General features: G+C 38.0%; 1 protein-coding gene across 2 annotated transcripts in view; it reads left to right on the top strand.

The window, feature by feature from the left end:
• Positions 1 to 18,956, top strand: part of LOC133087378 (CD302 antigen) — a 129,502-nt gene that overhangs the window by 16,855 nt on the left and 93,691 nt on the right. For both annotated transcript variants that reach the window (XM_061184389.1, XM_061184399.1), the window contains exons 5-13: positions 4,312 to 4,422; positions 5,549 to 5,689; positions 7,934 to 8,128; positions 9,061 to 9,218; positions 11,338 to 11,448; positions 12,002 to 12,090; positions 12,214 to 12,383; positions 14,738 to 14,937; positions 15,506 to 15,648. In XM_061184389.1, coding sequence (XP_061040372.1) covers positions 4,312 to 4,422; positions 5,549 to 5,689; positions 7,934 to 8,128; positions 9,061 to 9,218; positions 11,338 to 11,448; positions 12,002 to 12,090; positions 12,214 to 12,383; positions 14,738 to 14,937; positions 15,506 to 15,648 — 1,318 coding nt within the window. The remainder of the gene's footprint in view (positions 1 to 4,311; positions 4,423 to 5,548; positions 5,690 to 7,933; positions 8,129 to 9,060; positions 9,219 to 11,337; positions 11,449 to 12,001; positions 12,091 to 12,213; positions 12,384 to 14,737; positions 14,938 to 15,505; positions 15,649 to 18,956) is intronic.

The following is an 18,956-nucleotide window of genomic DNA, read 5'->3' as shown; positions in this document are numbered from 1 at the left end:
AGTTGAAATATAATGTTGCGCACATGAAACTTCTGTAATGTTATAAACCAGTGTAACCTCAAAAAAAAGTCCACTGGTCTTTTGTCATGCTTTCTGGCTTAAGCTTTATTCAGACCTCTTTCTTATAGTTTTAACCTTTTCCTGTGTTGTTCAGGACTTAAATAATCAGACCTCTTGAATAGAAATCTGTCAAAGAAGCATAATGGGCTAGTGTTTGGCAATGGAATTCTATTCCAGACCCCGCTGAAACCTTCCAAAAATATTGTTGAGAGTACAAAGGGCCAATAAATTTAAGTCTCCCAAAATACTGACATTTGAAAACTGATAGCTTCAATGAAGGAAAAATGTGTCAAAGTGTGACTATCAACACCATACCAAACAATCTAATGATGCATTTGGAGGAATAAATGTTGCAGGGTTCCTTTATGCATCAGTTTTCTTTAATAACACATGAAAGTGAGACAATGTGTTAGAGGACCCAGTTGTCCCCTATCCCTGGCCAGACACTCCCCACATTTTTTGCATATCACTAATTTTAGAGGTACAGCCCTTTCTAATGATCCAAGCTTCTCTTTCACTGTGAGTGCTCTTTAGGGATATCAATATGCCTAATTACGATTGCTGGTTTCCTAAGACCTAAGAAAGCTGTACTTTAACATCTGGAACATTTCTTGAAGTCCCTATTAATATTGTGTCCCTTCCCTGAAAACTACCATGTTAAACAGTGGGCTAGGAACAGTGAGGCCCACAAAAGTGAATCAGAGATTTTGTGATCAAAGTGCTTGATCTAGTCAGGGAAATAAGAGTTGTACATACGCAGAGGATAGTGGAGAATGTTATTCCCAAAGGACCTCAGGGTTTCGTAGCTAGTAGTTAGGTGGGACTAGGGAATTTGCTGACAGAAATAAAGCAGAATCAGCTCTCTTGAAGATAAATCCCATGCAGTCTAAAAGAACTTTCTTTCTCTTGTGCCTGCCCTGCACCTAATTAGTTGGTTTTGATTTTGTTTTACTAATACAGGGACCTATGGTGGGGGATTTGGTTTCCTCAGCCTCACTGGATTTTGTTTGAGAGTCAAATTTCCTATGGCTCTGGCCTTCCCAGGGACCTGTAACCACAGATTCAACCCCAGAGCTCAAAGGAGGACTGAGAGTCCCCAGAGCAGGAACAACACATTTCAGTTCTTTCTAATTTATCTCTGGCCTGAGGGGCTGCTCACTTTGAACTACCTTGATAGTGACCCAAGGCTAGAACACTCCTAGGTCAGAGCCCCTGCTGGCTGTGGCCTTTCTGATGTTCATCCCAGATGCATGACCATTATCAGGCCCTGCAGTTTCTCATTGTGGGAAGAGGAATAGAAATATAGGGTCTTGTCTGAATAGGGGTGTTGGGGACAGTCAAGAATATCTAGCTCATTGGACTCGCCCATTTGATTAGATATAGGAACTTATGCTAGCAATCATCTGATTCTTGATGGCAAAAATGGGCATTGATAGAGTCTCAAATTGGTCAACGCCCTGCCAAACAATCTAATGATGCATTTGGAGGAATGCATCATAGCTTTCCTTGCCTGGACTCTATGAAGGAAAAAATCCAGCTCCAAATTGTCCAGGCCATATAAGAAATCCCTGCCCTTTGCATTTGCCCAACCAGGGCCTTTAAAATTTATCACACCCATCTGGCACAAGACACATAAAGAGCATTTGTATTTACCAACACAGTCACAATTTTAAAATCTTATGATTCTAGTGAAGAATAAGTCATCATCAATACAGATCACAAATGGAACACTGTGATGAAGTAAACAAGAGCCTGACACCCTCCAAACATCATTTTGTTCCATTGTAAATGTGTACTTGTCGTGTGCAGGTGAACAATAGGATTATTCATAGGAAGCAGTAGGATTATTCAGACTTCCTGCTGGGAGATATCTGGAAAGTCTTCATGGAAAAGAGGACATTGAACTTGGGATAGATGGGAAGGATTGGTCCTCTATAGTATCCCTGGTTAGAGATGAATGAATGAAAGGAATTCTGAATGTCAGGGTATGGTTGAGTCTGGAGTACCATAAATATGTCATAGTTCCCAAGACTTCTTTAGGAATGCTGGAAAATCAATCACATTTACTAATGAAGAAAGATTTACATTAGAGTAATTCCTCAAGATCTTGCTATACCAGTGCTGGCAGCCTTTGCTTATGCTAACAAGGTGAAAGAAAAGGATAAATCCAGAGTTCCCTTCAGCATTCTCCTCAAGCCATCTACCCGAACATCCACCTTCTCCTTCCTTAGTAGAGAGAGTATCCTTATCATCTATCTCCTTGAGAAAAGTGAGGTGAACCCTTAGTTTGTCACCCTCACACTTACAAATTTATCTCTATATATACTGTTATTTCTCCAGCTCGTTCAAGGTTAACTACTTCCCCCAAGCTCTTTGTATCCACATCAACTGTTTCTTCTATCTCTTATACTTTTATCGACACTCACTCTATTAACTCTTCCCCAGTAGGCTATAACTTCTTGTTAAAACTTGTTTTAACTTCTTGTTTAAACTTCTACCATTAAAAATTTTTTCCCTAGACCCTGAAGCCCTGCCTCTATCTTTCACAGTGAAGCTCCTGGAAAGCACAGTGTATCCTTCCAATTCACTTTTAACCTCACATTTATTCCTCACTGGAGTGATAATTGGGCCTCTGTCCTCCCACCCTCTTCCCAGACTCCTGTGCATCCCTTGGATGTTGGTGTCCGGGTTACTGCTCTTGGCCGCTTTTGTCTTTGCTGGTGCTATTTCTGCTTTACCCAGGGATTCTCCTCCACTCCCAGGTGTCAGTTCCAGTGAAGTTACTTGTTTTAGGCATTTGGGTTCTAAAGTGTGAAAGTAAGGCAAAAATTACATACAGTCAAAATACCCTCCAAGAGCCCTTGAAGTATGGATATGGTTTTCTGCATGCAAATCACACACAGATATATCTGATATATATGATGGAACAAAATCCATACTTTAAGAATTATTTATATTTATATAATATAATATATATATAAATTATGTAATATAGAATTGTATTTTATATTTATATAGAGAGATATATGAATTATATATATAATACTATAATACATCATACAGAATTCTCTGGGAGGAATTGAGAAACTGTTATCATGTGTTTTATTGCTGGGAATATTTCAACAAATTTATAGAGATTCCAACCCGTTAGCTCTTCCTGTCTTCTTGTCTTCTGTAGAGATTCCAACCCGTTAGCTCTTCCTGTCTTCTTGTCTTCTGTAGAGATTCCAACCCGTTAGCTCTTCCTGTCTTCTTGTCTTCTGTAGACCAACATCATCCTTGTCTTCTGTAGACCATTTCATTAGTTGCTTTATCTCTTCTACCTGGCCCTTAATATCTTCAAATTCTTTGTGATGTCGATAAAGTCTTACCAGGTTCTTGAATAATGGTGTCGACTTCCTTGACAGTGGTGTGAAAATCCTTACAACTGTTCGCACATTCTTTTTTTAATACACATGGACCCATACAACAAGCATGATTGCATCCATTGCTTGTGAGCATGTGGACATTGAGTGGCATATCAGCACTTAGCTTCTCTATTTAAATTATTTCTGCTGCTCGTTTTCTTTTATGCTAATGTCATCTAGTTGTCAAATAATAAATTTGAATGATGCATCTCAACTGTAACACGAGTGTTTGTGTTTGTGTGTGTCCCATTCTGTATCTCCAGCCTTAATGTCTCCTCTGGACTCTAGAGTTGTATATCCCTTGCCTAGCTCAGTACATATTTCTGAAACAGTACTGGTTACACTTCACCATTTGGGGATCCATATCTGTGTCCTACTAGATTGAAATCGTCATGAGGGCAGGACTTTATCGTTTTGGTTTTTATGTCCTTAGTACCTGGCAAATGATATGTGCTTAACAAATTTAAACTGTCAGTCTGGAATATAATCAGACCTTCAAAATTTAGATATGTAATGGAAACTACTTTTTCCATATCAGTACAAGAGGGTTAAAAATAGTGAAACAGCTACTCTGAGAAAATTCTGTTCTTACTAGAAGAAAGGGAATTGGACAAGCTAATGGGAAAGCAGCATTGAATTAACTTAGCAGCCTTTGGGTTTCTCAATAGACTGAGGTTTTGTTGCCTCTCAGCATCATCTGCCTTTGTTGGATAGACAGCCTCCTACAGGGTTCCTGCCTCATAATCAAGGCCTTCAGATATTTTTGCTATTAGTATAAACTTAAGTCTGACTTAGATAATAACAGGTAATTTTGTCACTTTTTAAAAATGTGTAATTCTTACAGAAAAAGAAGGCATTCCGAGAATTTTCTGGATTGGTTTAAATCAGCTGTACTCTGCTAGAGGCTGGGAATGGTCAGACCACAAGCCATTAAACTTTCTCAACTGGGACCCAGGTAATTGCTCCCTCTTCCACTTACTATGCACAGAGCACAAGCTTCAAAAAAATAAGAGCTTCCCATCCCCTGAGAGCTTGTACAAATTTCAAACTTTGACAACTCTTATTATGGTTACCTCTCAGAAGAATATTTTTCCCTACACCCTTGTGATACCATTATAGGCAAGTTGACCCCCAGCATGGGCAACTGAGCATTTGTCCCTAATCTTTAGAGTGACCCTGCATTTTTAGATAGGAGCAGAATGAGCCCCACTACGTGGCCCAGGAACCATTCTGTGTCCCTGAGAGGACTTGACGTGTCCATGACTGACCCATGTTGTGTTTCATCTGCAGCTTAACTCTGATGTGGAAATAGTTCCTCATTCTCAAACTCTTGGTGTCTTCCACTGCAGCACCCAAGTACTGACAACATAATGGTTATATTTTAATGCACAAAAAAAGACCTTAAAGAAAATTTTATACTAAATAAAACAAACAAACCCTAACTCACTCACTAGCCAAAATACCTTTTTTCCCCCTGGAAAGAAGGTTTAGATACCTTTTTAAAAAATAAAACCATAGGCTTCTGACAAATGTAGAATGACTAACTTCAGTACCAAAGTATTCTGCATATATATAAGAAAAACAAGTTAAGCACAATAAAATACCAATACATGGGGCATTTTAGTTAATGGAATTTTATAAGTAGTAAATAAATTTTCCATTATCTCAGTAAATAAAATCTTTAAAGAGAATTTAATCTTAAAGCCTTAAAGGCATGGCAGAATCATAAATCAGTATTTTTATTGTGTAGGGTAGCAAATTAAGAGCTACTGACCACAAGATACGACATGCAAGTTGGTTAGGGGCAGAGGTTTGGTTTTTGGTTTTGTGTTTTAAATCAACTACAACAGATCAGAGTATTCCTACCCCTCCCCCACCCCCGCCATATCCTGTATTTAAAAAGACATAGGTAAGCACATGATTGTCCATTGCAGCTTATACATTTCAATTTAGTTGAAAGTTTTAACTATTTTATGAGTCCCCATAAGAGCAGAAAATTAGGAATACAAGTTATTTTTTCTAGCCACCACCCTTGCCCCCAAACTTCTTCTTTTAACTCTTTGAAAATCCTACTGTTTAAGATGTGCCGAGTGCACCTATAATTGACAGAGCAAGCTGTGCAAGAATGGATGCCGACTCGGGTCTGTGGCAGAGTTTTTCCTGTGAGGCTCAACTGCCCTACGTCTGCAAGAAACTGTTAAATAACACAGTGGAGTTGACAGGTACCTTTCTCACTTCCTCCGACAAAGAGGTCCCACAATTACAGTTTTGTGAAGTCAAGTAAATCCATTTCAGATGCCTGTTTTCCCCTTTCCTTCACCTGATACTGCCAATGCAGGGGAGTATTTGGTTTTGAACCTGTGGTTAGATATTATCAACTACACATGAGTAAAGCTTTGGTTTGGTATATGCCCATGAGAAGGCAGAGATATTCTAGATAGGAAATATATTTCTGTTCACAGGTGGCTCTTCTTTCTCTAGAGCAGTGGTTCCCCAGACCAAGAGCATCAGCTTCACCTGTACCTGTAAGAAATGCAAATTTTCAGGACCTACCCCAGATTTACTGAATCAGGAACTCTGAGGGTGGGAACCAGCAATCTGTGTTTTAAAAAGCCTTCCAGGTGATTGTGATACACACTCAAGTTTGAGGGCCACTGCTTTAAGGCCAGGTCTTACATATTACCTGCCTCCGTGGGAAGTAAAAAATGATGGACACGGGAATGTTCCCATCCCCTTCCCCACAATGCCCACCCCTCCTTTGCCCACCTCTCTCTCCTTCTTTGCCAGACTGATTCTTTGTGTTGATAAATCAGGTAGAAAGGAGGGGTGCAGATGGACAAAATATATACACAGAGGGGGGTTTTTTCCAGGGAGTTTGGGGGTAAGAGAGACACAGGCCAGCTGAAACTTCTGAGGTGCAGAAAAGTTTAAAAGTTTGAAAAAAAAGTCTTTGAAAGAATGGAGAAGAGGAATGCCCTGCTGTCTTTCACAGTGCCCACCGTATACCTGGTATTTGATTAAATCCTCACTGAATAAGAAAAACTAATACTTAAAACTGGGAGGAGAAAGGGAGATTTTAAAATGTCTTGCTTTAAGGAATGTTGGGGGAAGAGAATAAAGCATAAAATTTCTTATCATCCAAATAGGAGCATAAAGCTATTTTTTAAGTTTAAAAAATAATAGGGGAAAATGAACATTTATCTTCCAAGTTGATTCAAACCAAATTTAGTCCATACAATAAAAGGCATAGCAGAAAAGACAGCACAAATGAAAATAAACCAGGATGACTAATGATAGATCAAATAAATACCCTGTAGTAGCAATTATTAAGTAAATCAAGATGCTTCCACATGATTGAACAGTATGCATTTATTAAAATAACGGTGCCAGCAGGAAAATACAAAAAGCAGAACAATCATATGCCTACCTATCATTTTAATCTTGTAAAAATATGTATTCATAGAGACAAAGACTAGAATATGAACATAATTATTTCAAGTTCAATTATGGGTGTTTTTCCCTCTGTTCTTTTATTATAATTATAAAGTATAATCATAATAATAAGTGCTATTTCAGAACCTTAAAGCTAATTGAGTGATTTTACAAGTGTGAGAAGCTGAACCTGAATTTTATCATTTAGTAAAAATCAAACTGTCCACATTTTTAAGATGCTGTGTTTTCTTATAACAAACATTCCAAATGGTCCGAATCCATGAAGCCTGAAAAGCCAAACTGTTTTCTAGTTCTGTTAAGAGGGGTAGGTAGAAGTATTTTGTATGGTTTATACCTTGCTCTTTTTCTCTAATCTTTCTTGACCATCACTTGAGTGAGTTTTATTATAGTCAAAACAAAGAGTCCCTCATTCCATGGACCGTAGGACTAGCAGAGGGGAGGAAAGAAGAGGTCCAGAGATGCCCTTTGCCCTTTCCCTCCAGTGATGCCATTTCTTGGGTGTGAAGTGAATAAATGTCTTATTATGTTCCTTAAATCTCTGCCTGTTCTCTGTTCAACAGTGAGCATTAATGCACATTCCCTTGCTAAGCTGACCATACATGAAAAGGAGGCTCAACTTCATAATCTCTCAAAGTCAGAGACTGGAGGGGAACCTCACAAATCCCATACCCAGGAAGAGATTTGTCAACAACTGGCTTACCCCACACTTTTCTTCTGTCTACTAGGACTAAGGGCAATCCCTCTTTAAAAAGTCTGTGGCCAGCCATGTAGCACATTTGTATCACTTTAAAGTCACATTATTATCTGAATCCCTGCAGTCACTCTTATGATGTTATGTATACATTAAGCACCACAAAAATTCATGTCACTACCATCTGACATCACATTCTCCAGTTTTCCAGAAGTCTTATGATTCAAGAAAGAAGAATTTGCAATTCAATATTCAAGAATTTAAATATTGATTCAAAATAGATGTGTCTTTACTGGAATATAAATAGCTTCTTTTCCTCTAGGTGTTTGGACATACTCAGATACCCGCTGTGATTCAGCAGACTGGCTGCCAAATAATGGATTTTGCTATCTGCTTGTAAATGAAAGTGATTCCTGGGATAAGGCACATATGAAATGCAAAACCTTCAGCAGTGACCTCATCAGCATTCATTCTTTAGCAGATGTGGAGCTGGTTGTCACAAAACTCCATAATGGGGGTAAGTTTTTAAGATATCCTCTTTGAGAGGTTTAAAACATTTTAATGTATCCCTGTTTTCAGATTCTTAGCAAGAATGAAAAGCTTATAGTTTGATCCTGTACATCAGCATTGTCTAATAGAATTTTCTGCAGTGATGGAACCATTCTACAATCTGTGCTGTCCAATTCAGTAGCCACCAGCCACTTGTGGCTTTTGAGCCCTTGAAATGTAGCTAGGGCGACTGGAGAACTGAATTTTTACTTTCATTTCATTTTAATTGATTTACAGTTTTAAATAGCCGCATGTAGCTAGCAGCTACCAACCTGACAGTACAACCATTGATTGAATAATTTCCTTCTTCTCATAAGCTAAATGCTATTTAAATTACTCCCAACACTTAAGTGATGATTATTTCACTTTTATAATTATTTGAAAGCTGAAAAATGAAGAAAAAAACACTAGAGAGCCAGTATTAAGACCTCCTCCTAGGATTCACCCATAGTAATAGCAAGTACTAGATACCTATTCTGTGCCAGCATGGTGCCAGTTGTTTTACCTGGGAAGGCAGTATAGTCATTCCATGGCGGTGATGGACAATATCCTTATTCTAATTGGAATATCTATGACTCTAGAGTTTCATTATTTCTCATAAAGCAAGGTTTATCTAAACCAGGTATCAGGAACATCCAGCCTACAGGTCATAGTACAGCTGTTCCACCTGTGTACCCTACCTGCATAAGTGACCTGAAAAGCCCTCATCATCGGGCCTGCCTAACTTATCAATACTTTTACAAGTTAATTAAGAATACCATTTTCTGAATTAAAATTTTAAAAGAAAAAAAATACCATCAAGGCTCTTAACACCCCATATCAGAATGTAAACCTCAGTAGCAGTGTACATATTGAAGTATGTAATTGAGTAACCAAACAAATAAAACATTTTTCTTTTAGATGCCAAAGAAGAAATATGGACAGGCCTTAGGAACATAAATACACCAACTCTGTTTCAGTGGTCAGATGGTACTGAAGTTACTCTGACTTATTGGGACGAGAATGAGCCATATGTTCCCTACAATAACACTCCCAACTGTGTTTCCTACTTAGGAAAGGTAGGAAACCTCCTCAAGTTTATTTATATCCTTATTGTTATACCTGAAAATCTAATAATAATAGTAAGATGACTTTGGTTGGGATATTTGTGTTTAAGCTGGGAAAGAAAATAAAAGGTAATAACACTGTAGACTGTCTTTCCAGTAGCTGCTGAAAAAAGGTAAATAAAGCAATTACTAAAGAAGCAATCCAATTCCTGTCTGAGAGTATCTTCTCTGGTGTGAAACAGATCAAGAGAATCCCTTTAGAGCTCAGATTCTTGTGCCAGATTGCTTCTGATAAGCTGCTTTCTCTCAGTACCACCAGTGTGATATTTAGCAGGTAGCCACAATTTAACCTGGAAAATCCCATCTTCTCATGTTCAGATCAAAGTAATTCAACTTTGAGAACTGAAAAACTAGTTTTGTTAAAAAATTAGGTCTGACTTTGTTCAGAGAATATCTTACTCCTATAGAATGCATAAATGTTTATTGAGCATGCTTCAGTAAGCATGCTCAATAAAACATGCTTTGGACTTTCAGAAGAGTCCAAAATAAACTATTGAGCTGAAAGGACATATGTGTCTCTATAGTTTTGTTTGTAGCACTTTCCTGTGGACTCCTAATTGTTTGGGAGGCCAATTGTGTCACTCAGACTTCTAGAGAGACTTAAGTGGAAGCAATAAATGGTAGGGCTATTTAGAAGTGTTTCAATAGTAAAGATGTTTTTAGAAAGGTGTAAAGCTGAATTTAGAAGGGTGTCACATTTAATACTCCATTTAAAAGGATACACAGGATATCTTTAAAAGAGTATCAAAGATAGAAATGAGGTCCCATAGGCCAGAGTGAACTGATGGCTTATCTAGACAGCTTCCAATGTTCAAAACTGACCCGTATCACAATTGACTTACTAAAATTTAATTCAAAGAAAGCAGAGTGACTTAAGCAAAATAAGCGTTAAGTAGCATATTTGAAAGATAGAACTTTGACGTCTAGACTGAAGTAGAGTTGGCAGAAACTTTTGATTCTAAAATTCTTAGAGAGTCGCTATTCTAATCACCATCATCATCTTACATATGGGGAAACTCAGACAGGGAGATTAGGTGACCTGCCCCAAAGTTTTTTTTTTTGTTTTGTTTTTTTAACATCTTTATTGGAGTATAATTGCTTTACAATGGTGTGTTAGTTTCTGCTTTATAACAAAGTGAATCAGCTATACGTATACATATATCCCCATATCTCCTCCCTCTTGCGTCTCCCTCCCACCCTCCCTATCCCACCCCTTTAGGTGGTCACAAAGCACCGAGCTGATCTCCCTGTGCTATGCGGCTGCTTCCCACTAGCTATCTATTTTACATTTGGTAGTAAATATAACTCCATGCCACTCTCTCACTTCGTCCCAGCTTACCCCTCCCTCTCCCTGTGTCCTCAAGTCCATTCTCTATGTCTGCATCTTTATTCCTGTCCTGCCCCTAGGTTCTTCAGAACCATTTTTTTTTTTTAGGTTCCATATATATGTGTTAGCATACGGTATTTGTTTTTCTCTTTCTGACTTAACTTCACTCTGTATGACAGTCTCTAGGTCCATCCACCTCACTACAAATAACTCAATTTCATTTCTTTTAATGGCTGAGTAATATTCCATTGTATATATGTGCCACATCTTCTTTATCCTTTCATCTGTCGATGGACACTTAGGTTGCTTCCATGTCCTGGCTATTGTTGCCCCAAAGTTTTTTAACCTGTGGACAAACTTTGGCTGTGTCATGTGGAAGAAGACTACAACTCTGGCAACTCTGTGGGCTGGGTTCTTCTCTCTTCAACTTCTGTATAGTGTCCTTTGGTGGTTTTATTGTCACACTTATAAGAAAATGAAACTCATCCCCACTGTGACCTTGAGGTGATGCTGAAGTAACAGGCTTCCAGGTTTGTTGGGTAGCATTTTCTAGGGGTATGTTCTCACATTTAATCATTCATTTATATTCATTTTCTCCTCCTCCCTTTCCTCCTTCCCTTCCTCCCCCTCTCCCTCCCTGATAGTTGTGGGAAGAAACTATCTTGATTTAAGATAAGAGTTCAATTCTAAATATGTGGCAAATAATTTCTCTTGTGGGAAAAATTATTTTCTGTTTTTTAAAAGCTAGGTCAGTGGAAGGTCCAATCATGTGAAGAGAAACTTAAATATGTATGTAAGAAAAAGGGAGAAAAATTGAATGATACAAGATCTGATAAGATGTGTCCTCCAGGTGAGGTATGTAAAACCCCTGTGGAAATTTTTCTAAGCGATATTATACTTTCTTGGTTAGATATGGTAGTTGAGACTTAAATACTTTAGACTTGGAAAATAGAAGAAATTACTAGGTTCTGTTCATTTATACATTAGAGCAAGCCAGAAGGTGGTGAATCATAGATATCGGCACTCTTACAGAAGAAAAAAGAGTTATAGGAAAAATAATTATCTATTCATGAATTTCTATAAAAATGTATATGATTATATCCTCAATGCTGATTTTTTACTTCTCTTACTTGTATTATTCTTATTCAAAAATAATTGAACTAACAACTGTTATACTCTTATGATGAGCTAGGCATTAGGGGTGAAGAAAGTTAGGACATTCCTTCTGTCTGACACAGGCTCACAGGCTTATGGAGGTTTTCTATGAAATTGTATCCCACTCTCATCATGTGTTTAAATTCCCTGTCCATGTCCTTAATTTCCCTTAGTTGTAAGATGTTACTTATGTAACAGAAACTTGCTTGTTATCAAGTGCAGAAGACAGTGTGATATTTTTCCTCTGATTTAGGGCTGGAAGAGACATGGAGAAGCCTGTTACAAGATTTACAAGGATGAGGTCCCCTTTGGAACCAACTGCAATCTGACTGTTACTAGCAGGTGTGAACTTTTAACTCTGGGTTCCTTTGCTAAATAATCTTCCTAAAAAAAAGTGCGTCTTCAATTTATATAGTATTTCAGTCACTGTAAAAAACACCTACTAATTTGACTCTCCTTTTGTAGATTTGAGCAAGAATACCTGAATGATATGATTAAAAAGTATACTAAGTCTCCAGAAAAATACTTCTGGACTGGCCTGAGAGATACAGATGCAAGTGGAGAGTATAGTTGGGGAAGTGCTGGTGGAATAAAGCGGGCTGTAACCTTTTCCAACTGGAATTTTCTTGAGCCAGGTGAGTGCCTTAGCCTTGAAAGCAGTAGAATACAGTGACTTGTGAGAGGCAGCATTCCTCCCAAATGTGTTCTTCACTTACCTTTGAAATAAGAAGAGGATGATGATCTTCAGGACTAGAGTCTATCTATGGAACCATAAATAGAAGCAGCAACTATGTCTTCCCTATGAAATCCTCGGCAATTACCCAATAAAAGCTAGAAAACTCAGTTCTCAGAAACCACCATCTAATGGCACAGAGCTAGAAGCAGCAGTGTGAGTTTGTTATCTTTTCCATGTAGTCTCAAACAGAACCTAGAAGCTTCATTGTGGAGCACTTTACATTTTCACCTCTCTGCTTCTTAACTTCTTTCTCCAAAATTGAATGTGTTTATTTCTATTATTCTCAATGGGTGAGAATTAAGGAGGCAATGTATTGTAGGTATTATTTATTCTGCAAGGTAGTTTATCCTTCTTTAGCCTAAAGCATTGACCATAATTAGCCATAGAATCAGAACACTTGAGCCAGAAAAGGCCTCAGAAGGCCCTTCTGATTTTAGAGGAGAAAACAGAGGCTTAGAAAGGTGACTTACTTGACAAAGGTTACCTGGTTATTGAATTGCTAAAATCCAGATCTGATTTCTAATTCAATGCTTTTTAGAGGCCTTTGGCTTTTCATGAGACAGCATTCGACTTTCCTTCCTTTGAATTATTTATATTTTCTTATGTTTGTATAATGGAATCATGAAGACCATTTTTATAACATAGAAATTGGAACATGTGAATGTGTAGTTCAACACAATATTTGAAATAGAGAATGCCCACAAAATTTGTAATACATGATCATCGATATAAATATGAGTGGTATTGATAATAACAAGGTCATCGTTTTACTTGTAGAAGATGGAGGATGCAGATGCTAATCCTGGTTAAATTTCACCTCAAATTAGAATGTTCTACAATACAAAATACGTGATTTCTTTTATAGACACTCAGACATTTTAGAGTCAGTGTCACATTCTTCATGGATAAGCCTCAGTGGTTGGGGGCAGGGGTGCTTAGGAAGTAGCTATAATAGCTATTCTCTCAGTCTGTAGCCAGAAAGACTGCCTTTAAGTCCTCTTTACCATTATTACTCCCAGATTCAGCCAGTTTGGTTTGCATTGGGCAAGCCATGGATAGGGGGTAGAATAAGAGAAAACAGCACACCCATCCAGGGTAGCACAGCATTATTTTTCCCAGTTCCTTGTTCCTCTTGCTGTCCTTGTATAATGAGACATGAGACCACATGGCTTCTCTGGGTGACGGAATGGAAGTTGACCGTATTACTTTGCAATGTATGTTCTTCTTGTCCTCTGCGCATTTTAAGCAGTGTGATGTAATGGGAAAGGAGCATGGCATTTTGCCAGACAAATCTGGGTTCAAGTTCTGACTCCACCACTCATCAACTATGATTGTGGGCAAGTCACTAATTCTTCGTCTGGAAATGGATCTGACAATACAAACTATCTTTTAATGTTGTAGTGAGTAAATAAAATTCTGGCTGCCATAAAATAAATAGTAAACAAATGTATATTACCACACACCTCCTTTTACCTTTATTGTACCAGCTCTTCCTTTGGCTCTGAATCTGAGAGTGTTGTTTTGAGGTTTACTAAGTTGCTTAAAAACTGTTGAAAGCTGTTAGGTGAATATGAACGATTTAGACTGTTCTGAGCATCATAGTGGTTTAGGGTACAGCTCTACACACACACCGCCTAGATTCCAATTCTGGATCAGCAACTTACTCACATGTGACCTTGGACAAATCACTAATCCTCACGGTACCTCAGTGTGACAATAGAATCCACTCCATGTGAGGATCAATTCATTTAATCCTCTTAGAATAGTACCTGGCAAGTAGTAAACACTTCTCTGTATTACTGTCATCATTATTATTGTGAACAACACATTTATTTCCCCCATTTTCTTTCCTATTCTCTCTCCCCACTTTGAATCAAATAAAGTGTGTAGGCACTAGAAAATGTTGGGGCTTTAATTTTTTAATGTTTTTTAAAAATATTTATTCATTTTATTTTTTGGCTGCGTCGGGTCTTAGTTGCAGCACCTGGGATCTTCGTTGTGGCATGCGGGATCATCGTTGTGGTGCGCTGGCTTCTCTCTAGCTGTGACATGCAGGCTTCTCCCTAGTTGTGGCTCACGTGCTCAGAAGTTGCGGTGCGCGGGCTTAGTTGCCCCGCAGCATGTGGGATCTTAGTTCCCTGACCAGGGATCGAACCTGCATCCCCTGCATTGGAAGGCGGATTCTTAACCACTGGACCACCAGGGAAGTCCCTTTAATGTTATTTTTAATTAAACTTTTCCGTTCAACCCCAGCTTCTCCAGGAGGGTGTGTGGCTATGGCTACAGGAAAGTCTCTTGGAAAGTGGGAGGTGAAAGACTGCAGAAGCTTCAGAGCACTTTCAATTTGCAAGAAGATAAGTGAGCCCCCTGAGCCTGAAAAAGCAGCCCCCAAGCCTGAAGACCCCTGTCCTGAAGGCTGGCATAGTTTCCCCTCAGGTCTTTCTTGTTATAAGGTAAAGTAATGTTCTCATTCAATCCCTCAATGAAGCTATCTGTCTGCTCTCCTAGTCCATGTCTTTGTACAAACTGTGCTCCTCCCCAGACATATACATCACCTACTGAAGTGTTTGGGAGCACAGCGTCCTTGTCAGGGTATCATTGAACCTCTGGTGTCAGATGACTCATTCCCATATAAACTCACGTGCTACCCAAAAGAGCAGGGCCAGAGCCAGAACTGGCTCTTTCCCAGGGTTCTTTTGTTTTGGGAAATTGGGTGAGCTGCATGCCATGCTAATACTTTGCTTATGATTCTCATATCCCTCTAATTATTGTTGTCAAATGAAGAGTTCTGTCACCTCTTACAAGTCAAAAATTTTATTTTAGGGTTCGTGTCAGTCTGGCCTCTAGTTGACACTTTCAGCAGGACCTGTCTGTGTCACAGTATATGGGCCTTTACCTCTGTCTTTATTACACTTCTGAGAGTCCATTTCAGGGGCCCACACATTTGACTGTAATCGACTTTGAAATTATGAATACTTTATGATTATACCAGAAAACAAATTAACATTATATTTTGTTAAGCTATTTCATATAGAAAGAATTGTAAGAAAGAGGAACTGGGAAGAAGCTGAGAGATTCTGCCAAGCACTTGGAGGGCACCTTCCTAGCTTCAGTCATATGGATGAAATAAAGAAATTTCTTCACTTTCTAACAGACCAGTTCAGGTAATACTTTTAGAATGAGATCTTCTATGTTAAATTTGATGTCCTCTAGGTATTCAGAATTGACATGTTTTATTATCTAAAAGGGTTATTCAGTACTTTAACAGTCATTCAACATCAAACATTTTTATGTGCAAGACGCTATGAGGGATTCAGAGATGAAGGAGACAGGGTCCCCACCCTTTGTGTAGTGTAATAATGTCCAGCAGTGGGGATAAGAAAAGTATGGTGGAAAAGTCTAGAACATGAGGAAGGGGAGGCCATGGGAATTTAGAGGAGGGAGGAAGTGTTTCTGGGAGGTATAATTGGGGAAAATGTTATGAAGAAGGATGATTCTTAGGAAGTAAGGTAATATTTGAAAGTTAAGATGGGAGAAAAAGCCAGGGAAAGCAGAACATAAGCAAAGGAACTGAGACTAGAATATACAGATATGGTGGAAGAGAAATGAGCCATAGAACTTAGCTAGAAAATGGAATTTGGGTATAAAATTAGAACACCCTTTCTTGCCAGGGAAGGAGTTTAATATTAAGTCAATAGGCAAAAAACAAACAAAAACAAAGTGTGTGTGTGTGTGTGTGTGTGTGTGTGTAGAGAGAGAGAGAGAGAAAAACAGACAGACAGACAGACAGACATGGTAGGTAGATGCAGAACAATTAATTATAAGGCTATTACAGCCCAGCTGGTAGAAAACTACATTGAAGAAGGGCAGTAAGATGGGACAGTAAGGAAGTGATCAGAGGTGTTACAAAGATGGAGTCAATAAGCCACTGTGATTTTGATGTTATGTAGAAGGAGGATTCCTGAACGGTTTTCTTGATGTCCTTAAAGATAATGTGGAGAAATATGGGCCAAGTGTTGCTGCCATAGAGGGAATTTTTTCTGAAGCTTTGGGGACAATCATAGGTATGAGGGGCTTCTACTTCACAATTTATTTTTCCCTTCACTTTTTTTTTTGTTTTCTTTTTTAAGAGAATGAACTTTTTAATTAATTAATTTATTTATTTTGGGCTGTGTCGGGTCTTAGTTGCAGCATGCGGGATCTTTCATTGCAGCGCATGGGCTCTTCGTTGCAGTGCACAGGCTTCTCTCTAGTTGTGGTGCACAGGCTCCAGAGAGTGTGGGCTCTGTAGTTGTGGTGTACAGGCTCTGTAGTTGTGGTGCGCAGGCTCCAGAGAGCATGGGCTCAGTAGTTGCGGCGCACAAGCTCTCTAGTTGTGGTGCGCGGGCTCCAGAGAGCATGGGCTCAGTAGTTGCGGCACACAGGCTCTGTAGTTGTGACTCACGGGCTCCAGAGTGTGGGGGCTCAGTAGTTGCGGCGCAAGGGCTTAGTTGCTCCGCGGCATGTGGGATCTTATTTCCCAGACCAGGGATCAAACCTGCATCCCCTGCGTTGGAAGGCGGATTCTTAGCCACTGGACCATGAGGGAAGTCCCTCCCCTCACTTTTTGAATCGAAAAGAAGACCAAAATTTGTAAATCAAGGATTCAGGGTATATCAGGCAAAATTATGGAAAAGAAATCACCACCTGGACATATCCTAGTGAATACTTTCCTGATCATTTTGACTCAAAAAAACAAAGACTTCAAAGAAAAATAGCAAAAATAAAACAGGTACCAAAACACAAAATCCAGCTAACCTTCTTCTCTAGGCCATTAAATATAAGAAGGCATTTTAAAAACTGACATCTAAAGAGTTTTGAACTGGAAAATGTGGGCAATGTGTTGATCTTAGTTCCCAGTGGTGTGGTTTTTCATTTGTGAAGATAGTAATTGATAATGCTCCCTACTTGAAAAAAATTTCAAAGACATACTCCAGTTGAGAGATGAATAAAAATCAAAACACATGAACAGGTATTTTGTTGTTAAAGAATTAGAAGGAAGAATGTATAACATAAAAACATAGCCCCAGTCTAAATAATGCAATATATGTAATTATAAAATTACCCTAAATTATCCTAAATTTAGAATGTAATTATCCTAAATTCTGAAAGGGAAACAAGAATATTTTAACAAAACCAGGTGTTAACTCTGGTTAATACCAGAGTTTATAACTCTGTTTATAAATAAAAACTGAGATGTAAAGAGATAAAATGGTTGTGAAAACTGAAAGTATAATAAATTTTTCATTTTACCTGGAAATCATATTTAGAAACACAGATTTTGTATTTTTTTAAAACTGTAAAGAGTATGTTCATCTACTGAATATGTAATGGGTGAAAAAAAAAGGCCCATACAGAAAATTATAAAGGAATAAAATAACAAAGCATGAAGTCCAGCATAAAGAAGATGGCAGAAGACCAAATGTATCCATTATCAGTTATGTTTAAGTCCAAGTTTGCAAATGTGTTCAGTAATGAAACCCAACTGTATGCTGTTGAAAGATACCTAAAACAAATCTTGCCAATTAGTACCTTTCCAGCCCAAGGAGTATTACGTTCTTTTCCTGGAAGGAAGGGACCACAAAGTGTTTCAGAATCAAAACATTTTGATAAAATCCATATTTTTGACACTCCTTTTAAAATTAAAACAACCGGCAACATTTTCATATTGCAGCAATAATTAGTGCTGATTAGCCAGTGGCCCACCAAAATGCGGCATCACTCTCCAATTTGTTGTGGTCTCCAATTTATTACTCCTTGGCCACTTCACTTGCTTATGTTATTTTATTTCTTTATAATTTGCTGTATGGGCCTTATTCACCCAAGTAGCATTGAGTTAATAATCACAAACTTAACACAAAAATTAGAATGGGAAAATTAAAATAATGGGCAAAATTATATTGTGTAAATGTGAATGAAAAAGCTAGAGTTGTAGTATTAATATTAGATAAAATACAATTGAAGTAAAAAGACATTAAATGGGAAAATGAGATCTTATTATTGATTAAAGGTACAATCTACAGTGAAGTTATAATAGTCAAGAATCTTTACACACTTAAAAAGTATCAAAATGTATAAAGCAAAAATATTAATTATATTACTAAAGTTTTTCAATAAAAAATAGTAATGAGAGACTAACGCTCATCTCATTTATCGACGAACGAGACAGGCAAAATAGAAATAACATAGAACATATGAATAGTATAATTAAGGTTGATTTAATAATATCCTCTTTATTTATAGATTAAAAAGTCTGTATATACTTCCTCTTCAAGCTCTTTGCCTGGATCACTTAAAATAATGCACCTATTAGGCTAAAAAAAAAAAAAAAACCCTAACATTTCAAAGTGGTAAAATTATACAAGTTACATTAGAAGTGAAATCAAATCCCCTTCACCTAAAAATTCAGTGTTTTTAAAAAAATTTTTATTGG

Source organism: Eubalaena glacialis, chromosome 1 (genome assembly GCF_028564815.1).
Source record: "Eubalaena glacialis isolate mEubGla1 chromosome 1, mEubGla1.1.hap2.+ XY, whole genome shotgun sequence".
NCBI classification, from domain to species: domain Eukaryota; kingdom Metazoa; phylum Chordata; class Mammalia; order Artiodactyla; family Balaenidae; genus Eubalaena; species Eubalaena glacialis.
This window is presented reverse-complemented; position numbering and strand designations above follow the sequence as displayed.